This window comes from Panthera leo, chromosome B3, assembly GCF_018350215.1.
Source record: "Panthera leo isolate Ple1 chromosome B3, P.leo_Ple1_pat1.1, whole genome shotgun sequence".
NCBI lineage: Eukaryota > Metazoa > Chordata > Mammalia > Carnivora > Felidae > Panthera > Panthera leo.
This window is the reverse complement of record NC_056684.1, coordinates 98,914,522-98,939,687: the sequence shown is the minus strand read 5'-3', so window position 1 is coordinate 98,939,687 and position 25,166 is coordinate 98,914,522. Positions and strand designations below refer to the sequence as shown.

At 37.9% G+C, this 25,166-nt stretch overlaps 1 protein-coding gene across 5 annotated transcripts in view; it reads right to left on the bottom strand.

Moving 5' to 3' along the window:
* The window catches only part of FRMD6 (FERM domain containing 6), an 80,905-nt gene that overhangs the window by 15,519 nt on the left and 40,220 nt on the right, over positions 1-25,166 (bottom strand). For 2 of the 5 annotated variants that reach the window (XM_042943207.1, XM_042943208.1), the window contains 8 exons: positions 23,519-23,763; positions 16,900-16,990; positions 13,902-14,005; positions 12,806-12,882; positions 10,350-10,536; positions 6,966-7,121; positions 3,618-3,683; positions 2,689-2,757 (listed from right to left, as the gene is read on the bottom strand). In XM_042943207.1, coding sequence (XP_042799141.1) covers positions 2,689-2,757; positions 3,618-3,683; positions 6,966-7,121; positions 10,350-10,536; positions 12,806-12,882; positions 13,902-14,005; positions 16,900-16,990; positions 23,519-23,617 — 849 coding nt within the window. In that variant the 5' untranslated portion in view covers positions 23,618-23,763. Of the gene's footprint in view, positions 1-2,688; positions 2,758-3,617; positions 3,684-6,965; positions 7,122-10,349; positions 10,537-12,805; positions 12,883-13,901; positions 14,006-16,899; positions 16,991-23,518; positions 23,773-25,166 lie in introns of those variants that run through there. The other 3 variants (XM_042943209.1, XM_042943210.1, XM_042943211.1) reach the window with 3 other exon arrangements.

Sequence of the window (25,166 nt, the reverse complement as noted above, 5' to 3'; positions counted from 1 at the left end):
CAGGGAAGTGTCTAGCCGGGGTCATCTGGTCGACACCGACTGGGTATGACAGTGGAGGAATATCTTTGGTTTCTCTGGCTAGTCAGGCCATTTATACAATGGAGAAGAGAAGGGCTCATCATGAAAGCATCTTCAAATGCAATTCCAACACCCTAATTCAGCAAACAAGATGACATTCTAGAAGCGTGATGTATTCAAATATTTGTGAAACACTAGGTACCAAACACTGTGCTAGTCACCAAGAAAATAACAGTGAATAGGACAGACGAGGTCGCTACCTTCACAGAAATACATTCTGGTGGGAGAGATGGCAAATAAACATAAATATATAAAATCACTATAGTTTGTGATAAACTCTGAGGAGGAAATAAATGAGGAGTTGTAAGAGCAAACACTATAAATACCTTTTTAGGGTTAAGAAAATAGGGAAAACTTCTTCAGCTGGATAAAAGAGGGAGGCTGGGTGGGGGGCACCTGGCTAGCTCAGTTGGTAGAACATGAAATTCGTGATCTCAGGATTGTTAAGTTCAAGCCCCACACTGGGTGTATGGTTTATTTAAAAAAGGGTGGGGGGAGGGTGGGAGGGGATAGGTGGAAGCTAGAGGGACAGCTCAAGGGATGAGACAGGAAAGAGAAAGGAAGAGATATAAGTACCGTTAAGTATTTCTATCAGAGATACCAGGAATCTCATTGTTTAAGTTTGGGATCATTAACATAAAGTTCATTAACATAAGCTGAGGGTGAGAGTTTGGCAGTTTTTTACAGTTATGGAAAACTGTAAGTTTATTTATTTTGAGAGAGAGAGAGCACACACGTTTCTGAGCTAGGGAGGGGCAGAGAATGCGAGAAAGAAACCCAAGCAAGCAGGCTCTGCACTGTCAGCACAAAGCCTGGCCTGGGGCTGGACCTTACAAAACTGTGAGATCATGTGACCTGAGCTGAAATCAAGAGCTTAACCAACGGAGCCATCCAGATGCCCCAGAAATGGAATTATCAATTCCTTCACCTTTCCTATGAATGAACAGGGCAGCAGGATTGCATAAGGAATACTGCGGACATAATGATTCTCAGCCAGAAGGGAGAAGTAAAGCAGAGAGAGGCACCTTCTAACCACACACTTAAAGTCAATAAAAAACAATATGGCTCTGTGTATCTCGGTTGGGAATGGATTTTTCACCTCTTGATTTTTCATTTTAAAGGAACCACCAGTGGATTCCAATGCTCGAATAGTAATAACTGACACTGAATGAGCACTAGGCAGGTATTGACTCATTTAATCCTCAGAATCAGTCTATGGGGAAGGACCAATTATCTCCATTTGGGAACAAAGAAACCAATGCACAGAGGTTAAGTAACTTGCTCAAGGTCACACGACTGGGGCAGGACTGGGCTGGCTGTGAGAAGAATCATCTGGGAAGTTCATTAAAATAGATGCCTGGTCCTCAACCCACACCCTCTGAATCAAAACTCTCTTAGGGGAGGAGGATGAGGCCCAGAAATCTGTATCTTAAACCAACGCCTCAGATGAGACCGATGCAAAACTAGATTCAGGAACTACTGTGTCCAGGACCCTTAAGACACTCAATTTCATAAAAGTATTTTATGTCTACTCAATTTGGGGTAATGGGGTAATGGGCTAATAATTTGCTCATTTTCATACAGCTCAGATCCTTTCACAAAGGGCCTAAATGAGAGAGAGCAAGTGAGGAGGAAGCAGGTAGGGCCCCATTTGATGTATGAGTGAAGTGAAATCAGATTGAACTGGGCCCAAGTAATTAAAATAATGTAAAGTCAGGAACAGGTCTTTGACTTCACAGGGCAGTATGGAGTCAGAACCCAAATGCTCTTTGGCAATACAGCCCTTTATTTATATAGGCCATCTTCTTTATTTGTGTATGTGTACAAATCCTTATCTTCCTCCTTTGTGTATTTTTTTCCAACAATTTCTGAACAAAGAAAAAAATATGGATTTTAATGACCACCAGATATACATGTTATTAACTGTAATTCTTTGAACCCTGCCCCAAACCGGATAGAGCCGGCAAAGTAGAGAAACAGCTGGGAAAAATCATGAATTTGCTCTTATAACAAAAAAGAGGATACTATTCTCAATATTCTAAAAATAACACCATTTTTTTCCTGTTAAGAATTGTAGACCTTTCTTTATAATGATGAGTTTCAAAGAGTTAGATATTAATAGAAACATCTTTTTATATCACTCTTTATTCTTTGCTCAAACGAAGTGACTTCCAAAAGAACTGGCCTACCCCCACGCCAAGAGTAATTTATCCTGTGATTATGGCTTTCCGTTTTCTGATCCTTCTGATGTAGGCTTTTGAAAATCATTCTCTTTGCTGAAGTCATCTTGCACATTCCCCCACTACATTTCTTCTGCAACTAGAATAACTTAGGATAGCACGGTGGGGACCAGACTCACAAATTAAATAAATAATTTCTTTTGCTGTAAAATTCCTTAATTTTAGATTCATGACCTATGAGTGGCAACGAACAGAGCACATACGTAAGAATGTAAGAAAGTGAGTTGTCTTCATTTTCAACTTTTTAAAAAAAAATATCAGCTTTTGTGCCTGTCACAGCATTATTTTTAAAAACAAAACAGGGAACAACGAAAATCCACAAAAACAAACAACTGAGCAATTTTTCTTTAGTCAGTTACTTTAAACTTACCACAAATACCAACTTTCCAACATTTGTCCAGGGGAAATCATAAAGTAATTGTTTCTCTTCATCTAAATTCTGTGGAAAAAAATTTTAATGCATACAGAGTTACTGAGGAAACTGCCAGACACTTTAAAATGGCTCTAACTTCTCTCCCAGAAAACTAAAATACAGTAATTAAAATCTGAAAGAGGTCCTCAACTCTCTTTGGAGATGTTCAGACAGTAATTAAAAGATTAGTGAGACAATTCTGTAGCTTTGGGTTCCTGAGTGACTGCATTAACTGGCCTTTCAAGGCAACCTTTTCCCTTTGAGCCTATCCATAAATTTAAATAAAAAATCCAAAAAGACTCAGGCATTGGAGAGATAAGGCACTCAGACTTTCCTAATTGGATATTGTGGCTACATCAAGATAAGAGATTCTTATATTCTCCCTGGTCTCACAGAAAGAGGGATTCTCTCTTTCTTGTTGATGGCTGTGGTATAATACCATCCCACCTGCAAAAGCATGACAGGGACAGGGGACAGGCTGTATCGGAAAAGTGTAATGAAAATTAAAATACAGTGGTCTGCCACTGTATTAAGATGTCATTTTTTTTCTTTACACAGTTGTAACGCTCCAGAGGAGCATTATAATCAGGATATTTAAAATCAGTAACACACAAAGAAAAATGTTTGGACGTTAATGATCTGTTAGTGATGAACCTGAGCCAATCTTGGGCTTATTACTTTCTATTCTAGAGGACTTATTACTGTCAAGGTTTGGACTGTATCACTTCATTTATCCTACATCATCCCCATTTGTACTAGACAAATAGGAAGTAATGGCCAGTCGATGGCCAGAAATGAACCAGTGCACCTGTCCAAGGACCACACAGGTACACTGTCAACATGAGACATGGTGGATGCCACTTGACAGTCATTTCTCGTTTACTGACCTGAAAAATCTGTATTCCCCGCATGGTCAGTCCAAGCATCAGAGAAGCTTCAATTTCCCTTTTATCCTATAGAAATAAAATCATATGAAACAGTAGTGGGTTTTTTTTGTACAATGGACAATTAAACACCAAAGGGAAAAAACAGAAGGAGAAATACGATTAGAAAATTTTTGATTTAAAATAACTTCATTCAGGGGCATCTGGGTGGCTCAGTCCATTAAGGATCCGACTTCAGCTCAGGTCATGATCTCACAGCTCCTGAGTTCGAGCCCCACATCAGGCTCTGTCTCTCTCTCAAGAATAAACATTAAAAACAAAATTTAAATAACTTTGTTCATCTTTTTGCATCCTTAGCTTACCATAAGCTTTAAGAAAATCATGAGCACATACACATGAGCAAGGATATATTCTACTTTTTAAACCACTGAGATTTCAAAGGATTAGTGTTTTTACTATATTATATACACTTTCATATCTGACAATATTCTAAAGACCGCCATCGCTGAAAACTCTAGTAAACAATACTATTTTTGCTGCTTATTTATTTATTAGTTCTCTTCCTTTTCCCAGATGTCAGAATCTTGAATCTAATATCATAGATATATTCTGAGATGCATTCGATTTTATAGGTTTCAAACTATGTAACTCTCCTGCCTCTGAAGCCAAAATCAGAGGCACGCCTACATATTTAAGACTGTCATCCCATGAGGATAAAAAACTGTAAAAGCTTTATATTCAGTTTGTTTGGAAAGAAAATACTTATTTCTAAAAAGTTCAATTGTCACTTGCCAATATGATATACATTCTACCAGCTAAACTATAAAAAATCAACTACAATGAGTGTAGGGGAAAAAAAACCCTGAAATGTTCTCTGAATTTTAAATGTACTCTGAAATTTGACCACATCTTTGGAGTGCTCATATGTAATAATGGGATATAAGGTATGAAGTTCAAAATAGAAGATAAATAAAATCACAAAGTAACTAAAATATTTTCATTATGAAATTCCTCAATAAAAATAAATGAGTATGTTTAGTGCCAGCGTTCCCAAGAATATGGGAAGAAATATTTTTAGAAAATGCATCCTCATCTGGTATAGTAAAGACAAGATATGGCCTATTTTCACTATTTGGACTGTTTTCTCCAACTACTATGTTTTTACATCAAGAAAGGCACATACAGCAGGAGAAATCAATCTATCACTGTGAGTTTAGGTCAATTTCCTCTTCAAGGCTACTCTGATTGCTTCCTGAAATAAGATTGTGCTCATAAAAATGCTGGCTGTGCAGGCACAAGGCATGTACTACTGGGAGAGGGACACAGAAGTTTTTCCCCCCAGAATGTTTCCTGTCCTCTGTCTACCTTATTTCCACTTTACGAGCAGTTTTAATGGCTGCCACTTGATTTCTCTAAAGAATGAAAACTCCGCCCATGAGGTAACAATATCCATTTCCCCACTTCGTTCAGTTTCATTATTATTAATTATCTTGCTTTAAGAAGATAAGAAAGTCATTTTCTTTTTTTAAAATTTTTTAACATTTATTGATCTTTTGAGAGAGAGAGAGAGAGACAGAGCACAAGTGGGGGAGGGGAGAGACAGAGGGAGACAGAATACGAAACAGGCTCCAGGCTCTGAGCTGTCAGCACAGAGCCTGATGCGGGGCTCGAACTCATGGCCTGTGAGATCATGACCTGAGCCAAAATCCAACACTTAACGGACTGAGCCACCCAGGTGTCCCAAAAGAGTCATTTTCTATGCCATGTAGAAGTACCACATCGTAAGCAAATAAAAGATAAATCTTTTAAGCAAAAGATAAATTCCTAACAGGATTCTTTAAAATACTATGTTTCCCTATCAAATGAGAAGCACTTGATATTTATTGAGCACTGATTAATGTACCAGACATTCCACCTGGTTATTTCAGATTCATTACATCATAGAATTTTCCCAACCTTGTGAGATGTATTGAACCATTCCCACTTAATAGATGGTCCAGAATTATAGTTCTATTTGCCTAGGATCCCATAACAGTGGTGATGCAGGGTTTCTGATATCTGACTCTAAAGCTATACTCACTCCTTCTTATACACCATTCATATTTCCTGTACATTTTAAAATATAAACTGATTGTCAAATGCCACTTATTTGCATTTTCTCATATAAACTGAGGTGTCACAAATGAAATCTCTCAAGGAAACAAACAACTCCGTCCTTCAGGAATTTGGCCAAAGAGATCTTATAGAACTCAATTATGCCTCTCAAGGATGACAGGACATTAACAATTTCATCTCTTGGGCACAGAAGTGAGAAAAAAAAAAATACCATTCTTTGGTACCTAATTAAGTTTTCTGAACCAGCCAAGAAGATCATCCAGTAACATATCCAAACTACAGCCTAGTCTCCAATGGTCTAGTTAGGCTAAACTTACCACAAAGGGTATAGTAGTAATAAGAAGCACATTAATAACAATGATAATGGTAACAACTTAACATCATTCTTAACATGTGCTGGGCACTATTTTTATCCACGAATTCCTTTAGTCAAGTAGACCTGGGTTGAATCCTGGCTCTGCCCCTTGCTAGTTTTGTGGTCTTTGGTCTGTTTCCTCATCTGTACAATGAATATTACAGCTTCTATTTTATAGAACTGTGAGGATTTAAAAAAGAAAATAAAGCGTGCCCCATAAAAACAATACTCAGTAAACACTAGCTGTTGTGGCCGTTCTTCTAATTAATGGATACAGTGCAGGTACGGCTTCACTTAGAGGAACTTTAAAAATTACTGATCAAAAAAGTTGCAAATGTTAGTCCCCAAGGCAGAGATGCAGATTTGGAAAGGAGAAAAATAACTATTTCATAGTCACTGAAAAGCCAGACTCATGATTTGAAGCCACTTGGCATCTCAGTATTAGAACCATTATAAAGGGACTCTATCATGCTCCCAGGCCTGAGGAAAAGCATCATTAACTCGAAGACTGAACTACCATGAGAAACAGTTCACATGAATCCTTTTTTAAAAAAAAAAAAAAGCAAAAAAGCCCACTAAAAAATGAAATGACAACTTTTAATAAAAGCTTCTTTAAATCATGAAGGTATTTTGTCTTCAGAAGCTGCAGACTTGGGTGCCTGGGTGGCTCAGTGGGTTAAGTCTCTGACTTGGGCTTAGGTCATGATCTCACAGCTCTTTAATGAGTTCAAGCCCCACATTAGGCTCTTTGCTGTCAGCGCAGAGCCTGCTTTGGATCCTCTGTCCTCCCTCTCTGCCCTTCCCCCACTCACTCTCTCTCAAAAATAAACAAACATTTCACAACAACAACCAAAAGCTGCAGGCTGACTGCAGTTTTGTACCTTATACAATCTGTAGTAATGAACGGCAACATCATCCAGTCGGACGGCCTCTTTGATGTATTTAAGATGAGCCTCGGAAGCTGTCAGTGCAAACTGATCTTTGTGCATGTTTGGAATGTGCTTCAGGATGTAGTCCTTCCCTCTCTTGGAAACAACCTGTTGGAATACAATGGGTATGCACTGCCACATCTGTTGGAGTGATGGGAGTCCTACCCTTGTCCCCCAAATGATGAAAGGACAAGGACCTAACATAGGTCATGGAAACTGGCTAATTTCCACCAGGAAATTTCCCACTTGTATTCTGTTTTCACCATCTGTTATGTTACTAGGCTGAATCAGCTAGTACCAGAAGCTCCAAAGTCAATTTAGCTGTATATCTGAGAAGAAAAATCACAAGAAATGAGAAAAATATGTTCTCTTGGCTTTAAACTCACCAAGAAAAAAAAACATGCAAACTTGCAAAATTTTGTACACATCACTGTTTATACTTGCAAAATTATTGGTACTATGAAATACATCTACTGTCAACACATCTTCAGGTTCTGGATCCTACTTAACTCTTCTAAAATTACAGCCACAGAGTGGGAGGTTCTAAATGTTAATCCAAAGAAGGCAGGGGACTGGGAGGAATTCTCTGAAACATTTTTGGTTTTTGCATAAAAGGCTGATGTGAACATTCTATTTGAGTATTTGTGAGGAAACAATTTCATTCAAACATTCATTGCAATTCACTATGGCTTAGTTTTTCAACGGACGGTAGCCTGGGCCTTTCAATGCCCAAAACATATAGTATCCAGCAGCTGCAGGCTAAGATTAGTTAAAAATCTTAGCCGAGGGGCGCCTGGGTGGCTCAGTTGGTTAAGCGTCCAACTTCAGCTCAGGTGATGATCTCATAGTCCGTGAGTTCGAGCCCCATGTCAGGCTTTGTGCTGATGGCTCAGAGCCTGAAGCCTGCTTTGGATTCTGTGTCTCCTTCTCTCTCTGCCCCTCCCCTGCTGATGCTCTGTCTCTCTCTGTCTCAAAAATAAATAAAAATATTTAAAAAATTGAAAAAAAAATCTTAGCCGATTTCATAAGGATTATAAAACATGGAAAGGATTATGCAAAGAGAGCAAAAAGAGTAGTGCTTAAAATCATCAGAATAAAAAATAATTAAAGAATTTTTAGTTTTAAATGTTTTTATAGATATTGACATTTTGTTTCTTCCTATTGTTTAAACATGATAGATTGCTGGCTATTTAATATTGCTGAGAACTCAAGGTACAGATTTTTCTTTCGGACTCCTCTTACATGGAGATCACCTAAATTAGTATTTGTTAACTTTTCTCGGCTCAAAGAACACACAGAAAATAATATTTGCAAGGGCACTGAAGTAAGTGGCTTTGGTGATCCCAAAGGTTGAAGAAACTTGTATCTCAGTGCTCTGGAAGCTATGGCGCACTGACTGGGAAGATCTGATTTAAAAGACGGAGATTCAGCAAGTACGTGATGACAACTTACCGGATGTAAACATAGGCTAATTTGGGTTCCACAGACACTGATATGTAAAAGCTTGATACCTTTTGTGGTTTCTCTTTAACAACTGACATGCTGGCAGTCAGTTCACAAAAATTTATATTGAGCACCTCAATGTGAAGTGCTGAAGAAACAGAAAAGGTGTAGTTTAAGCCTGTCCTTTAGAATATACTAATAAACAGTTCACTGGAGGCAAAAGATAAACAGAAAATAAGATGTAAAACACTATGCGTAGCGGGGACTTCTAGAGCCCAGAGGAGGGGCACTGGGTACCTAGCCAGTCTGCCCAGAAGGAAATACATCTGAGCAGAGTCTTGGAGAATGAACAGGAGTTGGCCAGGTCAAACAGGGAGAGGGGTTCTGTTGGCTAAGGGAACTTCAGGAAGAAAGGCCAGAGGTGCAAAATACCACAGGGCGTTTGGAGACATAGGGATTGTTGGATGTTGTTAGAGCATAAAATTCAAGGTGCAGGACAACCTGAAAGGAAGCTGGAAAGGCTGGCAGAGATCAGATCCTGGAAAATTCCTCGGTTATGTGTGGGAGCCTGGCTTTCACTCTGTAGGTGAGAGGGAAGCCCCTGAAGATTTAAATCAGGAGCAAAATCCACTCATCCGCAAGCTCTAAAGACAGAGGCAAAGACAACAAGCCCCCTCAGCAGTGCTGCTGAGTGCTGATGAGAGCTGGAACCTGGGGGACGGGAGCAAGGACGCTGGGGAGGGCACACGACAAACATTCAGGAAGTCTACCACAAGGAAACTTCAAGAGAATTTGATTTCTTAAGCTGGTGACGGGTAATCAAGTATTTTATGTTCTAGGTTGTTCCGGTTGGTTTGGGCAGGGCAGGGAGAAAGAAGGGTGATGGGGAGAGCTCTGCAGGAGACTCAAGTTTCTGGGTGACTGGGTGGATGGCAGTGCTACTAGCTGACATTAGGGACACAGAGGCAGGAATACATGAAATCAGGTGGGAGAAAGATGAAGTTGACTCGGGACATTTTGAGTTTGAGGTGCCTATGGGTAAACAGCTGTCTCATGGACACAGAGGAGAGAAACAGATTTGGGAGCTACTGGCATATAGGTGGTTGTTAAAAAAAAAAAAAAGCATTCATTTGGAGGAGATCTCCAAATGAGAGTGGTTCTATGTCAAATGCAGCCGAGAAAAGAAGTGGAAAGTGTCCACAGAATTTGGCAACTTAAAGGTCACTGGCGACCATAGGGACAGCATGAGGAGTAGAGGGGAGCGTCGGGGACAGAAAGCAGATGGAATTGTGTTGAGGAGTGTATCTGGGAAATAAGGTAAAAAAATCAGATTTTCAACAGAGGCCTGGAGGAAGGGTGGGAACAGACATGGGCAGGGTTGGGCGGAGAAAGGACAGTTGAGACAGTTCGAATAACCTAAATTTGCCCGCTGACGTAAAGGCGTGGTTCCTCTCTCAAGAGTGGAGGAGATGGCGGTCAGGGCAAAGTGACTACTTAATTTGTTTTCTCAACATAAGAAAAGCTGTGAATGATGTTACTTTTCAAAGTGTAATGTTTTTCTCCCTTCAAAGGGAGGAAAACGATGCTTGAGTTAAGAGTAAATAAGAAAGTAAAGACCAAGCAACTGCCAAAAGAAGGCTGGTAAGTTCCAAGTTCCACCACATTTAGGATGGACAGAAATCCTCTTCCCCTTTAACTGGAAGGAGCAGATCAAATATATCAAGAGATCATGTGTACAATGCTCTTAAGTGTTAAACTTCTATCTGGGCATCACGAAGGGTTTTACTGGCCACAAACATCTGTGTTCCCATTTCTTGAAGCAACCTGAGTAGCAGCATAATGAACTAGAAATGTGCTAGAGAAAACACTTTATAACTTGAAAACAGTGCCTACCCAAGATGGGAAGTAAGCCTCCGGCTCAAAGTATTTTCCATAGTGCTTATTCCTTTTGAAGTTCCCAAGATCAGCCTGCAGGGCAAAGGCTGCCAGCAGGAAATAGGCCTCTTCTCGGAGCACACACTGAGAATGAAGAACTTGTTTTCTCAGGTGCCAGTAATAATAGTATCTTGCTGCTCTGTCACTAGGAAAATAAAAGAAAACAGAACTCACATTTGATGGAACAATCCAATGGCGTGTAAACAGAACCCAAATCCTGCTATCCATCTGGTGACAAGAGCTCTTCTGTTTCTGTTCCCTCTTCCTCCCTCCACACTCCTTGAAAAAAAGTGGGTGGGGGGTTGAGGCTAATACCTGATTGCTGCCCCACCCAGGTTGCAGGGAGGTAGGACTCCCAAGTCTGACTACCCCAACAGGCAAAAATAACATTTCCTGAGGCCTATAACATTTAATTCATTCAGAGAATGGAAGCAAGATCTGAATCATCCATTCCAACATGGTAAATATTTCATTGAAACAAGTATTACTCTAGAAGCCTGGGCATTTGTTGTCTGCATTAAAGTAACTTTGCTGCAATAATGCGGCACGTATGACAGAAACAAGGACAGATCTGAGGGGACAATCCTGGCTTTAATGTTTTGCTCCTCTGTTTTGTTTTGTTTTTCAGCTGAGCACATTACAAATACCCTAAGGTCCTTATAAAAAAATTTCTGTTTAAATGCCCATTAAAAAAAACTATAGTGTTTTGTTTTCTTTCTCAGAATGAACTGGAAAAAAAAAGCTTGCTTTAAATCTCTCTCTCCCTCTCTCTCTCTCTTTTTTTTTTTTAATTAAGTGGATGTTACTTTATGGGTGTGGTTTTATAGGAACATGTTATGACAGTCATGATACTCCTCACAGATGGAAATCCTACTAGTGCACTCATTACAATCCGTTGAAGTCAGAAATAAATATAGTTCCCATTAAATACATTGAATAAGAAGTGCTGACTGGGGAAAAACATGGTCAAGCTCCAAAAAATGTCACAGGCAAATGGGATGCTTTTGTGATCAAAGTAAAAATGCAAGAAAAAAAAAGTGCGTGCGTGTGTGTGTGTGTGTGTGTGTGTGTGTGTGTGTATTTAATGAGCTTACTTGCCTCCCCTATTAGTTTAAGTCAAAGGTTTACCTGAGATTTATAATGCATTACCTGATGACAATAAAAACATGAGTTTATTTTAACTAAGATCATGTTTAAGTATGATGAGTTTAAAAATAAAGCATTTATGTAATTTTTTCCCCATGGGACAGAGTACTTTTCAAGGCATTTCTTTTTATAATGCTGACCACACAGTGTTTGGACTAGTTCATCCCTGGGGAAAAGAGCAGAAGTACAGGGATGAATTAAACATTCATTAGCCCCAGGGGGTTAATTTGTGGCTAAATAATGTATTTTCCTTCTTTTCAGCACATTCCATACTTAGTAGGTAAATTGAGCAAAAATTTTACATAAACTCCAAATAACTAAGAAAGTTTCTTGGCCTTTAGAAAAAATTATTTATGGGCTAATATTTTTTACTTTTTAATTTACATATGGCAATAACACAAATATTAAGAGCAGATCTCACATATAACTTATTAGCCAAATGTATCTTTGTATCTTTTAATGGAGTTTCTCAGAGTTTGAAAGTAAATAAGGAAAACAGAGTTCACATTTCTAGTATTTTCCATCAGCATTTTCTATCCATTAACAAAACCAACTCTGAAAGCTTTCCAGCACTGAATCCTCCTATACAAATGATAAACTGAGCTTTTGAAATGGTAAATTCTGAGTCTGTATCAGTAGCATAGAATTGCTCATGCACCCACCTCCAGAAGAAGAATCAATTACCTGCCCTTGCCAAACTGCATCTAAGATTCTCACAGGATAGCTCCACTGGGTGTAATCTTAGCTTTAAGGCCCCTGCCAAGAACAGAAGCAAGACCCCAAAGGTGGAAAGAAAACCAGGCTATATCGACACCATTTTTACAGGAGAGAGTTCTTGCTGCTGCCCTACTCCCCATCTCCACCAGAAAAGAATACAGTCCTTTAATTAATTTCTCCATTCTTCACAAAAGTGCTAGTTCCTTCTTGAATGAAATATCTTCTTTTTGGCGAATGACTGGTTATCGAAAATGGGGAGTACAATGTGAGGCAGTGACATTGTTAACATTTTCATCAATACTCTAACATTATCATTCATCCATTCATTCATTCATTCATTCATTCCACAAATATTTAGAGCGCTTACTGTGCCTCTTTTCTAGGAACTGAGGATACATGAGTGTACACAAAGATTTCTTTTAAAATCCTTGCTCTTTTGAAATGTGTATTCTAGCAGATGGAGACAAACACACACAAGAACTTTATATGGTTATGTTAGAAGGTGAGTGCTTGTGGAAGTGAAGGTTTAGAGTCTCTCCCTGTCCTCATACCTGATCAATCTGCCATTTTCCACATAGTACTGCACACGGAAGTGAATGATCATAGGAGGTCCAAATTGGTCAATACCCTAAAACAAGGACACATACAAAAAGAGAGCTATTTTTGGTAACTGCAAAACGGGTTTTAAATGCAACAAAATACCATTACTTGCAAGATACTTTGAAACCTTGAAAGGTTTTGTCTACTTCTAATGCAGCTGGGTGGTGGTGGTGGCTAGGCAGAGGGTAGACAGTTGTCTGTTATGGATATTAAGTTCATACAAAACTGGGAAGTTATAAAGCATCATCACGTATTTGATACTCATTCACTGTAATGCCAATGACAACATAAGGGAAGATAAAAATAAATGCCAGTGGAAATTTCTAGTTGAGATCCAGTTCCTCTCTCAGCTCTATCCCCTGTGGTGACCATTTGCTCCTCATTACAAATGTTCTCTTGTTCCTCTGACATTCCACATACCAAATTCTAATATGCTGTTTGTTTATTTAGACTTTAATGTTCCTTACTTTGTAGTTAGCTTCCAAGTAGCCTTCCCGTTTATTCCAAGAATTCTTAAATGCAAATCGGAGGATCTAGGATTAGACACTGGGGACTTATTCCTGATTAATATGGTGGAAACACTAGGCAAATTCCCTGTGAATGATGTCCCATGTAAATGGAATTGATGTTTATTAAATAAAGGCACCAGTATAATAAAGTAATAAAGTATCAAAGGTAAGTACAGTAAAAGTAGATTTAAAAATTAGGAATAACTTCTAGAACATCAGTTTTGATGGCTAACATAGCCACAGAAGAGAAGCAAGTTCTTTTTCCATGGTTCTTGTTTCAAAGTATTATCCCCAAATTACTAAAAAGTTATTATCCAACATGATTTAAACAGATACCCAAAATCTATCATACGCTATAAGCTATTAATACTTTATTAATGTGACATTTTAGAACTTACACATTTCCCTTTTTCATTCTCTACTTCATAGTGTTTTTATGAATTAAAATTTAAAAAATTAAATATTTTTCTAATGTATAATAGCTAAAATAAACCTTTTAAAAAAATCAAAATAGTTTTGCTCATAAATGTAATCTCACCCAAGTGACTTCGTATTGTCGTACCTTGCTGGCCTCTTTCTTCCATTCTTTTGGACAGTATTTATACAGCTTTTGTGACAACTCCATATAGACATGTTCATTATCTGCACATTAAAAAAGGAGGCAATATGATAAAGAAAAGATGATTTTTTTTAAAGAAAATACACACAAAAACGGGTTCTTTTAAAAAGCCTCACAATTTGTGAATGTGCTCTGAATTCACACACAAAACGTGAACAATCAACAAGATACTAAAAGTCAAAAAGTTGGCTAGACATTAATGAGGTTCTTTATAAACTATTTTGAGTTTGCAATACAGAACACATCTTATTAAAAATATGTAGTATTTAGAAGAAATACTAGCTTCCACATCCTGCTTTTACTAAGTTTCTATGGTCAATCCTAATGCATAGTCAAACTTCCAACTCTGTGCTTACTTGCTCTTAGAGAAACATGCTTTTGCTTAGCTCACAGAGGACTCCTGTCATAGCTGCAGAATAATGAAACAGGGCAGAAACACCATCCTAACTGCTATGTAAGAAATGAGACAACATTGAGGATAATTGACTATTTCCAAGTGACGGGTCTGACCCACGCTTCGTGAAGAACATTCTTTAAGACAATTTCTTCTCTGTGTTTTCCACATAAAACACACCCTGGTAAAACACAGTCTTTGGACTGATCCCATGGAAAGATGAGAAGAATCTCATGCAAAAAAAATAATGCTAAAGTATTTCTTCAGGGAGATGATGTTCTTAAGATGAACAGAAACCATGATTGCTAAAAACCCGTGTAAAAATGATCTAAACATATGAAGACAAGCTGTTAAAAAATATTAAAATTTTCAGATTTCCCCAAGAGAATATTTTAAAAGAGAGATATTTCACAACAGAAACCTTCAGCATTCCTATCTTGTACAAAGTTGTAAATCTTTTTAAAATAGTTTAGTCCTTTTTCTCTAACCATCACTAAGGCAGCATCCTCATGGAAAGCTCTGCATAAAAATGTACTCACTCTGGAGGGGAAGGGTGTCTCTTTGACTTCTCCAAGGATAACAGACCTGACTACACTGTCACTCCTGACTGAATGCTGGAGAGGTTTGCTTGAAAAAGAGCCATAAGAGAACAGGAAGGGTAGAGTTTCTCTGTCTATAAATGGCATATTAAGCCAGCCAATTTGAATGAAAGGGATAAGAGGTCCCAGAGACCAAAACAAAACAAAAACAAAACAAAAAAACCCAAAAGGATGCTACTTAAATCCACTTATCAGATCAGCCAAATTATCTCCCATATCTCACATGCTACCAGTTAAACATGAAGTGAACAAGACCAGACAACCTTCCTGTTGAATATGGTTTGTGTTTGGCTTGAATTCCCATCTGAAGAAGCAATATAATGAACAGAATGGAAACTGTTCACCGTAATAGCACATACTTTTAAACTACCACCATATCTCTGCCATCTGACAGTCTGATCATGGCTTTATATTTTAAGAATTCTAAAGCATATATCAGAAGTCTGCAAAGTGGGTGAAGTAATCTCCAGCTGACACCTGAGAAAACTGAAGTCGAGAGAAGTCAAGTGACATTTCTAAAGCTACATAGCTAGCTAGTGGTAGAACTAGAATTGGAACAAGGTCATCTGTGTCCTTTTCCAATGTTCTTTCACCACACTACAATCTTTCTTTTAAAAAAGAGATCTTAAAAACTCGTAGTTTGAAATCTAAGGAAGCCATAAACTGGTTTTATTAGACTGACTTGTTAAACAACACAGATCAACAATCTGGCTGTCGTGGTAGTAAGAAAGAATTAATTTTGAGTTTAGAATAAAAGAAACAATTTTTGGAATCTATAGAGCATCTTATTTCTCCCAAACTTTTCCTTGAAAGAATGACTGAGGGATGTACTAATAGAAACACGGAGCTAAGCATCTGTGCTTTTATTGCTTTAACTACTACAGGAAAAAAACTGAAGAGCAAATGGTTGATTCATTGGTTCCTAAGGTGTTCCCTGCTCCAAGCTCTCTGGCTTCTCCTAAAAAAAGACAGCTGAAGATGGTTCATATTTTGGAGGAGAAGGGCTGATCATGATACACTTTCCAACTTGGCAGATCTAAGCTTTTTATGGTACTAACCAGATTCTCAAGATGTCATAAGCCTTTAAATTTAAGCCGATTCCAGTAGTAGAATATGATTCATCTACAAGTATAAAATGTAATTAAATACATTTCACACAAAAAAAGTATTCCTGAAAAACTGAGCAAAGATAGAAAAGGTTTTTTGCATAAGGGTAAATTAGAGAAATTTAAACATATGACTTCAAAGAAAAAGCTTATAAGGAAAGGCTGCAGGTAAACCCTGGGAACTTAACTCTAAGGTATTATGGGCGTGGGCAGGTGGAGGAGGCTTCATGTGAAGAAAGCCTTCACATAAAGTAAAAGTAGAAACTGATCCCCCATCTTTAAGTCTTATAGTCTGACTGGAAGAAAAGGAGATGGTGTTAAGAAGGAAAAACAGGAAACAAGAGCAAATTAATAGATCACTTTGTTATACTATATGGTCAACAGCAAGAAAACTTGAATAGACGAAAGCCATTTTTCTTATGCCTAAGTTTTTTAATGTCAAAAAATATGAAACAAATTACAAAAACATGCAAGATAATTTCCTACTAGCTACAGCTGTTCCCTGAGTGCAAGGAAACAAAAATCAAGCATGGTTCATTAAAACAGAAAAGAACAAATACAAAATTTAGACTCCTGAAAAGGAACCGATTTTTAAGTTCAAACTATGATACACAGCCTAAAATTCTAAGTCTTGTAAGAAATACACAACAGTTAAGATCAAAACACGAATAGTAGACTAAAAATGATGATGAATTTATGGGTATTTTGCCAATCACAATCTTATCACAATACGCCCAAATCAAGTCACAGCCAACTATAAAATATCACTTCCTCGGTGACAGCTGGCTAAATCTATCAGAGATGGGACTAAGACCTACTTTGTATAACACTGAGTCCAAACAGGTGACAGTCCTTTAGCCTGAGTAGGTCACACACCTGGACCAGCAACTGGTGACACAGAATTTTAACCTGTAGAGAAAAACAAACAAGCACACAAAAAACACAACTTGAGACAACAAGTCACTCAAACCCAAATACTGAGCCACAATCAGGCAATTTAATACACCCTGAATATATGCTTTGAAAGGACAAGCCGACACTAGCAAAAACCGCTGTTGGTTCATGGAAATTGCTTTAATCTGCGTTGTGTTTCAATACTGATTATCACAATACGAATTTTTACAACATGGCAATAAAGTACCAATGCAATCTTGTACAAGACTCATAAATCTTATGACACATTGACGAGGCCTTAATTCTAAACCCATGGCGCATGGTAAATATTTCAGAAGGTACCCAAAACAGCCTACTCAGATTATCAGAAGCATGAATTAGGCAGGTATCTTTACAAGGAAGGTTTTCTTCTTGATGGTCTAAGCAAAATACTTAGATATTATTACAATGAGTGAATAACTAGCTTTTATTTATCTTACTTTTATTCTTTTATACCTTTTAAGTACCTAAACAAGGGTCCTTTCTAAGTCCTAGTATAATTCAACCATAAAAAATCATATCAATTTGGAACTCTGAATAGGCTATCCTGAAAAGTCACATGTTGAATAATAACATAGTCTTTAACAGACACAGTTTTAATGATTTCTCCAATATTTAATAAAGTATTTTGGGGGACAGTAATTCTGTTGGGTCTGTCTCATTGAATTCAGAATCACTAAAGCTTAGAGTTGACTTTAAGAGACCATACAGGTCAATTTCTTCATGTTATGGATGATTTCTTCATGTTATGGATGATTTCTTCATGTTATGGTCAATTTCTTCATGTTATGTCATGTTCTTCAGTAGGTTAAATGTCCAACTGGTGATTTCAGCTCAGGTCATGATCTCATGGTTCATGAGTTCAAGCCCCGCATCAGGCTCTGTGCTGACAGTGCACAGCCTGCTTAGTATTCTCTCTCTCTGCCCCTACCCTGCTCTCTCTGAAAGAAAGAAAGAGAAAGAAAGAAAGAAAGAAAGAACAACCCACAAAGCTTAAAGTTATATAAGCTAGTAATGGCAAAAGCAGCAACTCACAACTTTGCTCATTTAAGTATTAAAATATTTCCAAATGTGTATTTTAAAATACATACAACATGACAGTTTATCATTTCAGCTATATATATTATGTGGGGCATTTGTCCCTCACTTGTACTATACTTGCAATGATACTGATGCCACTTACAGTTTTAATGATAAATTCTAAATTAACTCTGAATTCATGACTTTTTATCATACCTTAATATGTGACTCAGATTCAGAAAATAAGAGACCCCTGAAACCCCTTGATAACTGAAAGCCAAACAATGCAGAATGGTGATAATTCCAAGTGAAGGTTTACTGCTTTGTCCACATTATTAAATGGCAACTAATCTGAAGCACCTTATCTAATGGAAAGAGCAAAAGGTATTTATTTAAGACCAAAAGCACCAATTCCGCTGCTTAGAAGCACCAGGAACTCAATGAAGCTGGGATCGTGTCTTATTTTTAGGATATATAGTTGGCACTCAGTAAATGTCTGATGGATAAAAGCAGGTGTCTGATGCCCATTTGGGTCTCTTGCTTTTGTTCTGTACCAGGACTATGGGCTAGTCTCTGGCCCACTGAGCACATCACTTTATGAATGTGCCACTGAAGAATTTAGGGAAAATGAAGAATTGCAAACTCACAAACGCCACTGGGAGACTATATTTGCCAATAGGAAATCATCCTCTTTGTTCATTAAAAAAAACTGTGTATTTTTGAGTTCTATATTGTCCTAATTCTACTTTACAAATAAGCTTAACCAACATGATAAAGTAAGGGGAAAACTATCAAACGTTATATAAAGTTGAAATACACACTGCAAATTTGAGACTTAAGATGCCATACCATCTAGGATACCTTTAATCCTTAGTTTTTACTGTATTTTAAAATGTTATAAACAAAGCAATTGGGACAAAATGTGATAAAAAGTTAGCAGAAAACTTCCAAACCACAAACTATACATAAAACAAACCATGTTGTAACTGTAACTGTTGTTCAAATAATGCTGTACATTTCTTCCATATATCCCATATACTTATTATTGTTCTGCTAATTTAAATCAAGTATCTGGGGCCTACTGATAAAGCTCTGTAACAACTATGGAGTAAGTAGTGTTCTTGTTTAAAATTGTGACTCTTCTTTGAAAAAAGGCTTGAGTTTTTTGTATTTGCATATTATGAGTCTTGAAGGCTACATTTTAGCTGATTGTGAAATTTTCTTAAATTTTTTTTTTTTTAATGTTTATTTATTTTTGAGACAGAGAGAGACAGAGCATGAATGGGGGAGGGTCAGAGAGAGGGAGACACAGAATCTGAAACAGGCTCCAGGCTCTGAGCTGTCAGCACAGAGCCCGACGCGGGGCTCGAACTCACGGACCATGAGATCATGACCTGAGCCGAAGTCAGACGCTTAACCGACCAAGCCACCCAGGTGCCCCTATTGTGAAATTTTTCAAGTTCTTTAACCTTCAGGAGAAATGGAACTTTAAAAAGTGCTATAGAGTATATGAAGTATTAAGAATAAGAATTAAAATATTATCTAAAAATATCCTCTATATGGACCTTTTTAATAAAAAAAAAAAGCATTTGGTCCTAAATGTCAATGGTTATTGAGCAAGCACATTTAAAATATATTCCAGGGGCATCCGGGTGGCTCAGTTGGTTAAGCATCCGACTTCAGCTCAGGTCATGATCCCGTGGTTTGTGGGTTTGAGCCCCGCATCGGGCTCTGTGTGGACAGCTCAGAGCCTGGAGCCTGTTTCGGATTCTGTGTCTCCTCCTCTCTCTCTGCCCCTCATGCTCATGCTCTGTCTCTCTTTCTCTCAACAATAAATAATTGTTAAAAAAATTTTTTTAAATATATTCCAGAAAAAAAAGAATTGTTTACCTTAGTTTTAGTGAACAAGTATAAACTCTTGGCCACTATTTATATCACTCAAAAATTTTGTGGCTCTTACATTTACCATAATTTTATTTCCAAAATTTTCCAAGTTTCCATATTTAGTATTTATCTGATGATGAAAATCATTTAAAACAGCCCCTACTAGTTCAACCTCATGGAGAAACTAGAATGATCAGACACTAAATATACCTCACATGTAGAAAGACAACATTCTACCAACTACACGTCAAGGAATAAATCATCTTTGTGTAAAAAATATTTAGAAATGATGAAACAAATGAAACCATTGATAAAACTGGTTTTGTTACAGTTAATTTGCTATGTTACAGCCATACAAATAACAATTACTATTTTATGAATGCAGAGATAACATTGGAAGGAAAAGGCAGAGCTCTGGCAGTCCTGCACTGGCTTTCCAGCAATGAGGGGCCTCCATACTACTTAACTGAGTCCCTCCTCCCTCCTTTGTTCAATTACTTGCTAGAGAAGGGTCTGGACATGGCAGCGGGGTCTACATGCCCTGGAATAAGAAGATCTCAACAGGCCCACAGGGGGTTCGGATTCTCTATTTGAGTTTCATTAACAGAGCTCCCAAATGAAATGCACAGACATAGCTCAAAGAAATGAAAACAAGCGCTACTCTGTTAAGGGCTCATGTACTGAGCAATGCTCAGCTGCCACACACTACAATGAACAGTTTATTCATGTCACATCTTTAAATCCTTACAACGACCCTGATGAGGACAGTAAGATCATCTCTACTTTACAGATGAGGAAACTGGAGCAAAAAACCAACTTGCCCAAGGCTGCAGAGTATGTCAAGGAGTAGAGATTTCAACTTCAGTCCCTGTGACTCTAAAACCCTCCTTTTTTTTTTTTTTTTAAATGTTTATTTTTGACAGTGAGAGAGACAGAGAGAGAGAGAGAGAGAGACAGAGAGACAGAGCATGAGCCGGGGAGGGGCAGAGAGAGAGGGAGACATAGAATCTGAAGCAGACTCCGGGCTCTGAGCTGCCAGCACAGAGCCTGACGCGGGGCTCGAACTCACCAACCGCAAGATCATGACCTGAGCTGAAGTCGGACGCTCAACCGACTGAGCCACCCAGGCACCCCGACTCTAAAACCCTCCTTAATGATGATGATGTGTGGCTGTGCAATTCATGATCACAGTCCTGCCCATCCTGTAGGGATATTACACTAATGTTACAAAATAAGGAAAGTGAAGAGATGTAACATGAATCTCTGATGAGGAATTAAAGTAATAATAGCAGCTACTATGTAAGCGTTGGGAATGATGCTATGCACTAACAATATACACAATTACATAGTATGATTGTAGCATGGTTGTTATTCATAATTATCTTCCTTAGCTGAGATTTTAGGACAAGTTAATCTCTTTGAAAATTCTAGCTGGCTCTCGGTATTCTTCATGAAGCCAGATTAGTCTTCCTTCCACTCACCTGAGGTAAGGTTTTGTTCCGTATCCTGTATGTGCGCATAGATGCACACATGAACACAAGGATATACAACTCTGGGTGGAAACATATAAATGGAACTGAGAGAAGTTTCGTAACTTCTTATAGCTTAGGCTATATGCCCTGGATTTTGAATTTTAAAAAAATTTAGTATCTCTTTATATAACTGTATATAAAAACTGAAATAGCATATTCACCTGTATAAGAAAAATTACATTTTATATATTTTGACCATGACCACACTGAAAAAGATAAGCTGCCAAGTTTTATTAGATTAAAAAAAAAAAAACCCAAATGTTGTAAAAATGATAGCCTATCACTTCACATACTCAAAAACAACTTTGGGTACAACATTGCAATAGCAATGTTGCTGATGAACAGAAATTCTGCCCCACAGATGATAAAATTCATCCAAGAGGTAGGTTTGATGCTCAGACAATCCCTATAAGCAAAAACGAGGTTATATTAGTAAATCAAGAAACTAAAACCCAGAAACTGTGGTGGTTGTCAGAATAAAACCAAAATAATTACGGTGATAAGCAGAGCCATTTCCTGTGTAAATTTTGTAATGAAGCTATTTAAATGCCATATATGTTCAGTATAACACTTAGAAATATTCTTTTATATAGCAATTGGGTTAACAAAGAAAACTAAGGGGTGCCTTGGTGGCTCAGTAGGTTAACCATCTGACTGTGGCTCAGGTCATGATCTCGCAGTTCGTGAGTTTGAGCCCCACATTGGACTCTGTGCTGATAGCTTGGAGCCTGGAGCCTGCTTCAGAGTCTGTGTCTCCCTCTCTCTCTGCCTCTCCCCTGCTCATACTCTGTCTCTGTCTCTATCAAAAATAAAGATCAAAGAAGAAAAAGAAAAAGGAAAAAAAGAAAACTAATTTAAGGCATTGCATTGAGGCAGTATTTTTCCTAATTCCATCTGAATATAATCAGTAAAAGGAAGAATATGAAAGTCGATAACAGGGAGAGGAGCTGAAAAGTGCTAGGCATGATTCTGATTACCATAAAACTGTTTGGCAGTGTCTACCAAAGCTAAACACAGGTATCCTTTATGATTCACAGTTCTGCTCTTAGGTGAGGCTCAGAAATGTATACACATGTGCATATACATAAAATGCTCTTAACACTTTTACTCATAGTAATAGCCCAATACTTACAACAACCCAATATCCATCAACAATAAATGGATAAACAAATTGGGCATATTCATACAATGGAATATTACACAAGAATGAAAAAGAATTAGTGTTATGTGCAATAACATAAGTGAATTTCATAGGCCAAGTTGACTGAAAGAAGCTACATATAAAAGAAAACACACCATGTAATTCCAGCTGCATGAAGTTCAGAAATAAGCAAACTACTCTATAGGGGAGGGAATACTTATTACCCTTTGGGTAGAGATGACTGACAAGGAGAAGTCATAAAAGATCTTTCTGGGATGCTGGAAATATACTGTATCTCAAGCTGGATGATGGTTATAAGGGTGTATACACTTGTAAAAATTCTCTGAGCTGCATGCTTATGATTCCTATACTTTGCTGTATGTAGATTACAACTCAGTTTTAGAAGTTAAGAAAAACAGTACCATATTCCTCAATGTCCAGGTCAACTAAGAGAGTTACCCTTGACTCCTGAACCATAGCAACAGCTTAGTGCTCAAGTGCACAGCCTGTCCTTAAAATTGGCCAGACTTAGGCTACGATTAATGATCAATATGCATATTAAGAAGCTAGCAATTATTACCTTATCATGTGTGTGACAACTCAAAAACATTTAAAAAGCAAAATCATATTATATATTCATAAAAATTTATATTTCAAGACACAGCTTTAAAATAGCAAGGTGTTTGTTTTTCTATAATATAGTAACCAAAATTCTGTAATTCCCCCCCCCCCCCAGGTGAAAGAATATTGAGGGCAGTCGCTCTAAAGCCATAATTCAAAGTTTGTAGACAACTTTAACCCCCCACTTCTGTCACATTATTAATGGTCTCATTCTGTAACGCTCTCACCCTTCACCAGGTAATAACTTGAATGTGGCCACTGGTGGGAACAGGACATTCAAACATTTCTCAAGTCGAATCTACTTACATTTATGATGATGTTCAGAGATTCATCGTTGGGAAGGAAGATACACACACTCCGGCGGTCTTGCATGACTCTGTTGTTGTGGAAATTCAATTTGTTCATCGTGTTGTGGGCTCTCCAGTGGTCAGGGCTGGGCTCCGAGTCCTCGGCAATTCCTCTGGTTCCGAGCACTCCAAAGCCAAACTCCGTTCCTCATCACACGCCCTACGGGAGAAGCAGCGTGATGTTCCACTACGTAGGTTTCATAGCTGTAAAAAAGCCCAAAAGCCAGCCATAAATGAAGGCAGTGAGATTGGTGAGGAGAGAGACAGGGACATGAGCAGCAGCACAACTGCTTCTGTTGGCACAAAGACAGCACGTCTCAACGCGAGGGCTGCTTGCTTTAATAAATGAGAACTCACTGAAATTCATTCTGTATTTTGCCCACTATCAACTCTTTCAAAACTTTCATTCATCGTCATGAATTAAACATAGAGCCAATGAGCGCCTCATACATTCGAGGCTGTGCTGTGTCCTCCAGGGCTCACAGAAGAGAGAGCCTGCCTTTGAGAAGTTTCCAGTCTCGCATGGGAGATAACAAAGGGTTCCATAAACAAACAGAATGACAAACCAGCAACAACAACAAAATTCTCAATCTTTTTTCCCATCACAAACTCAAATAAATGCCTTGGCTCTTACATCACATTCTTTCTTTAACTGCTGTGGTCTGGCTTTCACTTCCTTCACTTCACCACCATGGCTCTGCCAAAGGAAGCCAGTGACCTCCAGACCATCAGCAGAATCTGGGATTCACTTCAACCGATCTCACTCTTACCAAGGTTAAGCCCTCCTGACAACTTTTTTTCTCCCTGAGATTTTATGGTGCTGCTCTCTCTCCCGATTCTTTAACCTGACAACGCAAACAATTTTTCTGTTTCTTTTCACCAACCAATTAATACCTAGAAATAACAAAACTATCTATCAAACCATGTTTGTATACAAAAGAACTGTGGATTTTGTAGATACCCTCTCATATCTATTCAGTTTATTAAACACATTTTTAAATTTCTCTCAGGTTTTCAATATATGCAATTTTTTTTGCAAGTAATGAAGATTTTGTCTCTAATCTTCAACACTCACACCCTTTGTTTCATGTCTTATTGCATTGGCAAGACTTTGCAGAATAATTTTAAAACAGCGGGGGATATATTCTACTTTTAATGGGTGTGTCTACTTTTTCATATATTATTGCTAATATAACAATATTCAGCCAAGATTAACACTAGTTGCTTCTCAAACAGTAATTATTTTTCCCCATTGGTAATTATTTATATTGTCTCTTTCCAGCTATATTTGTATGATGCAGAAAAGAATTTCTAAGAATACAAAATTGTTTTGCCAGAGAGTATAACCACACATTTTCTTTCTTTTTTTATCATCACTTATATTCAACACCCAGTGCTCATCACAAGTGCCCACCTTAATACCCATCATCCATCTAGCCCATCTCTCACCCACCTCCCACCATCAACCCTCTACCATTAAGAATCTCTTGGGGTTTGTTTCCCTCTCTCTTCTTCCCTAACCCCCTTCCCATATGTTCATCTGTTTTGTCTTTTAAGTTCCACATGAGTGAAATCATATGGTATTTGTCTTCCTCTGATTGACTTAT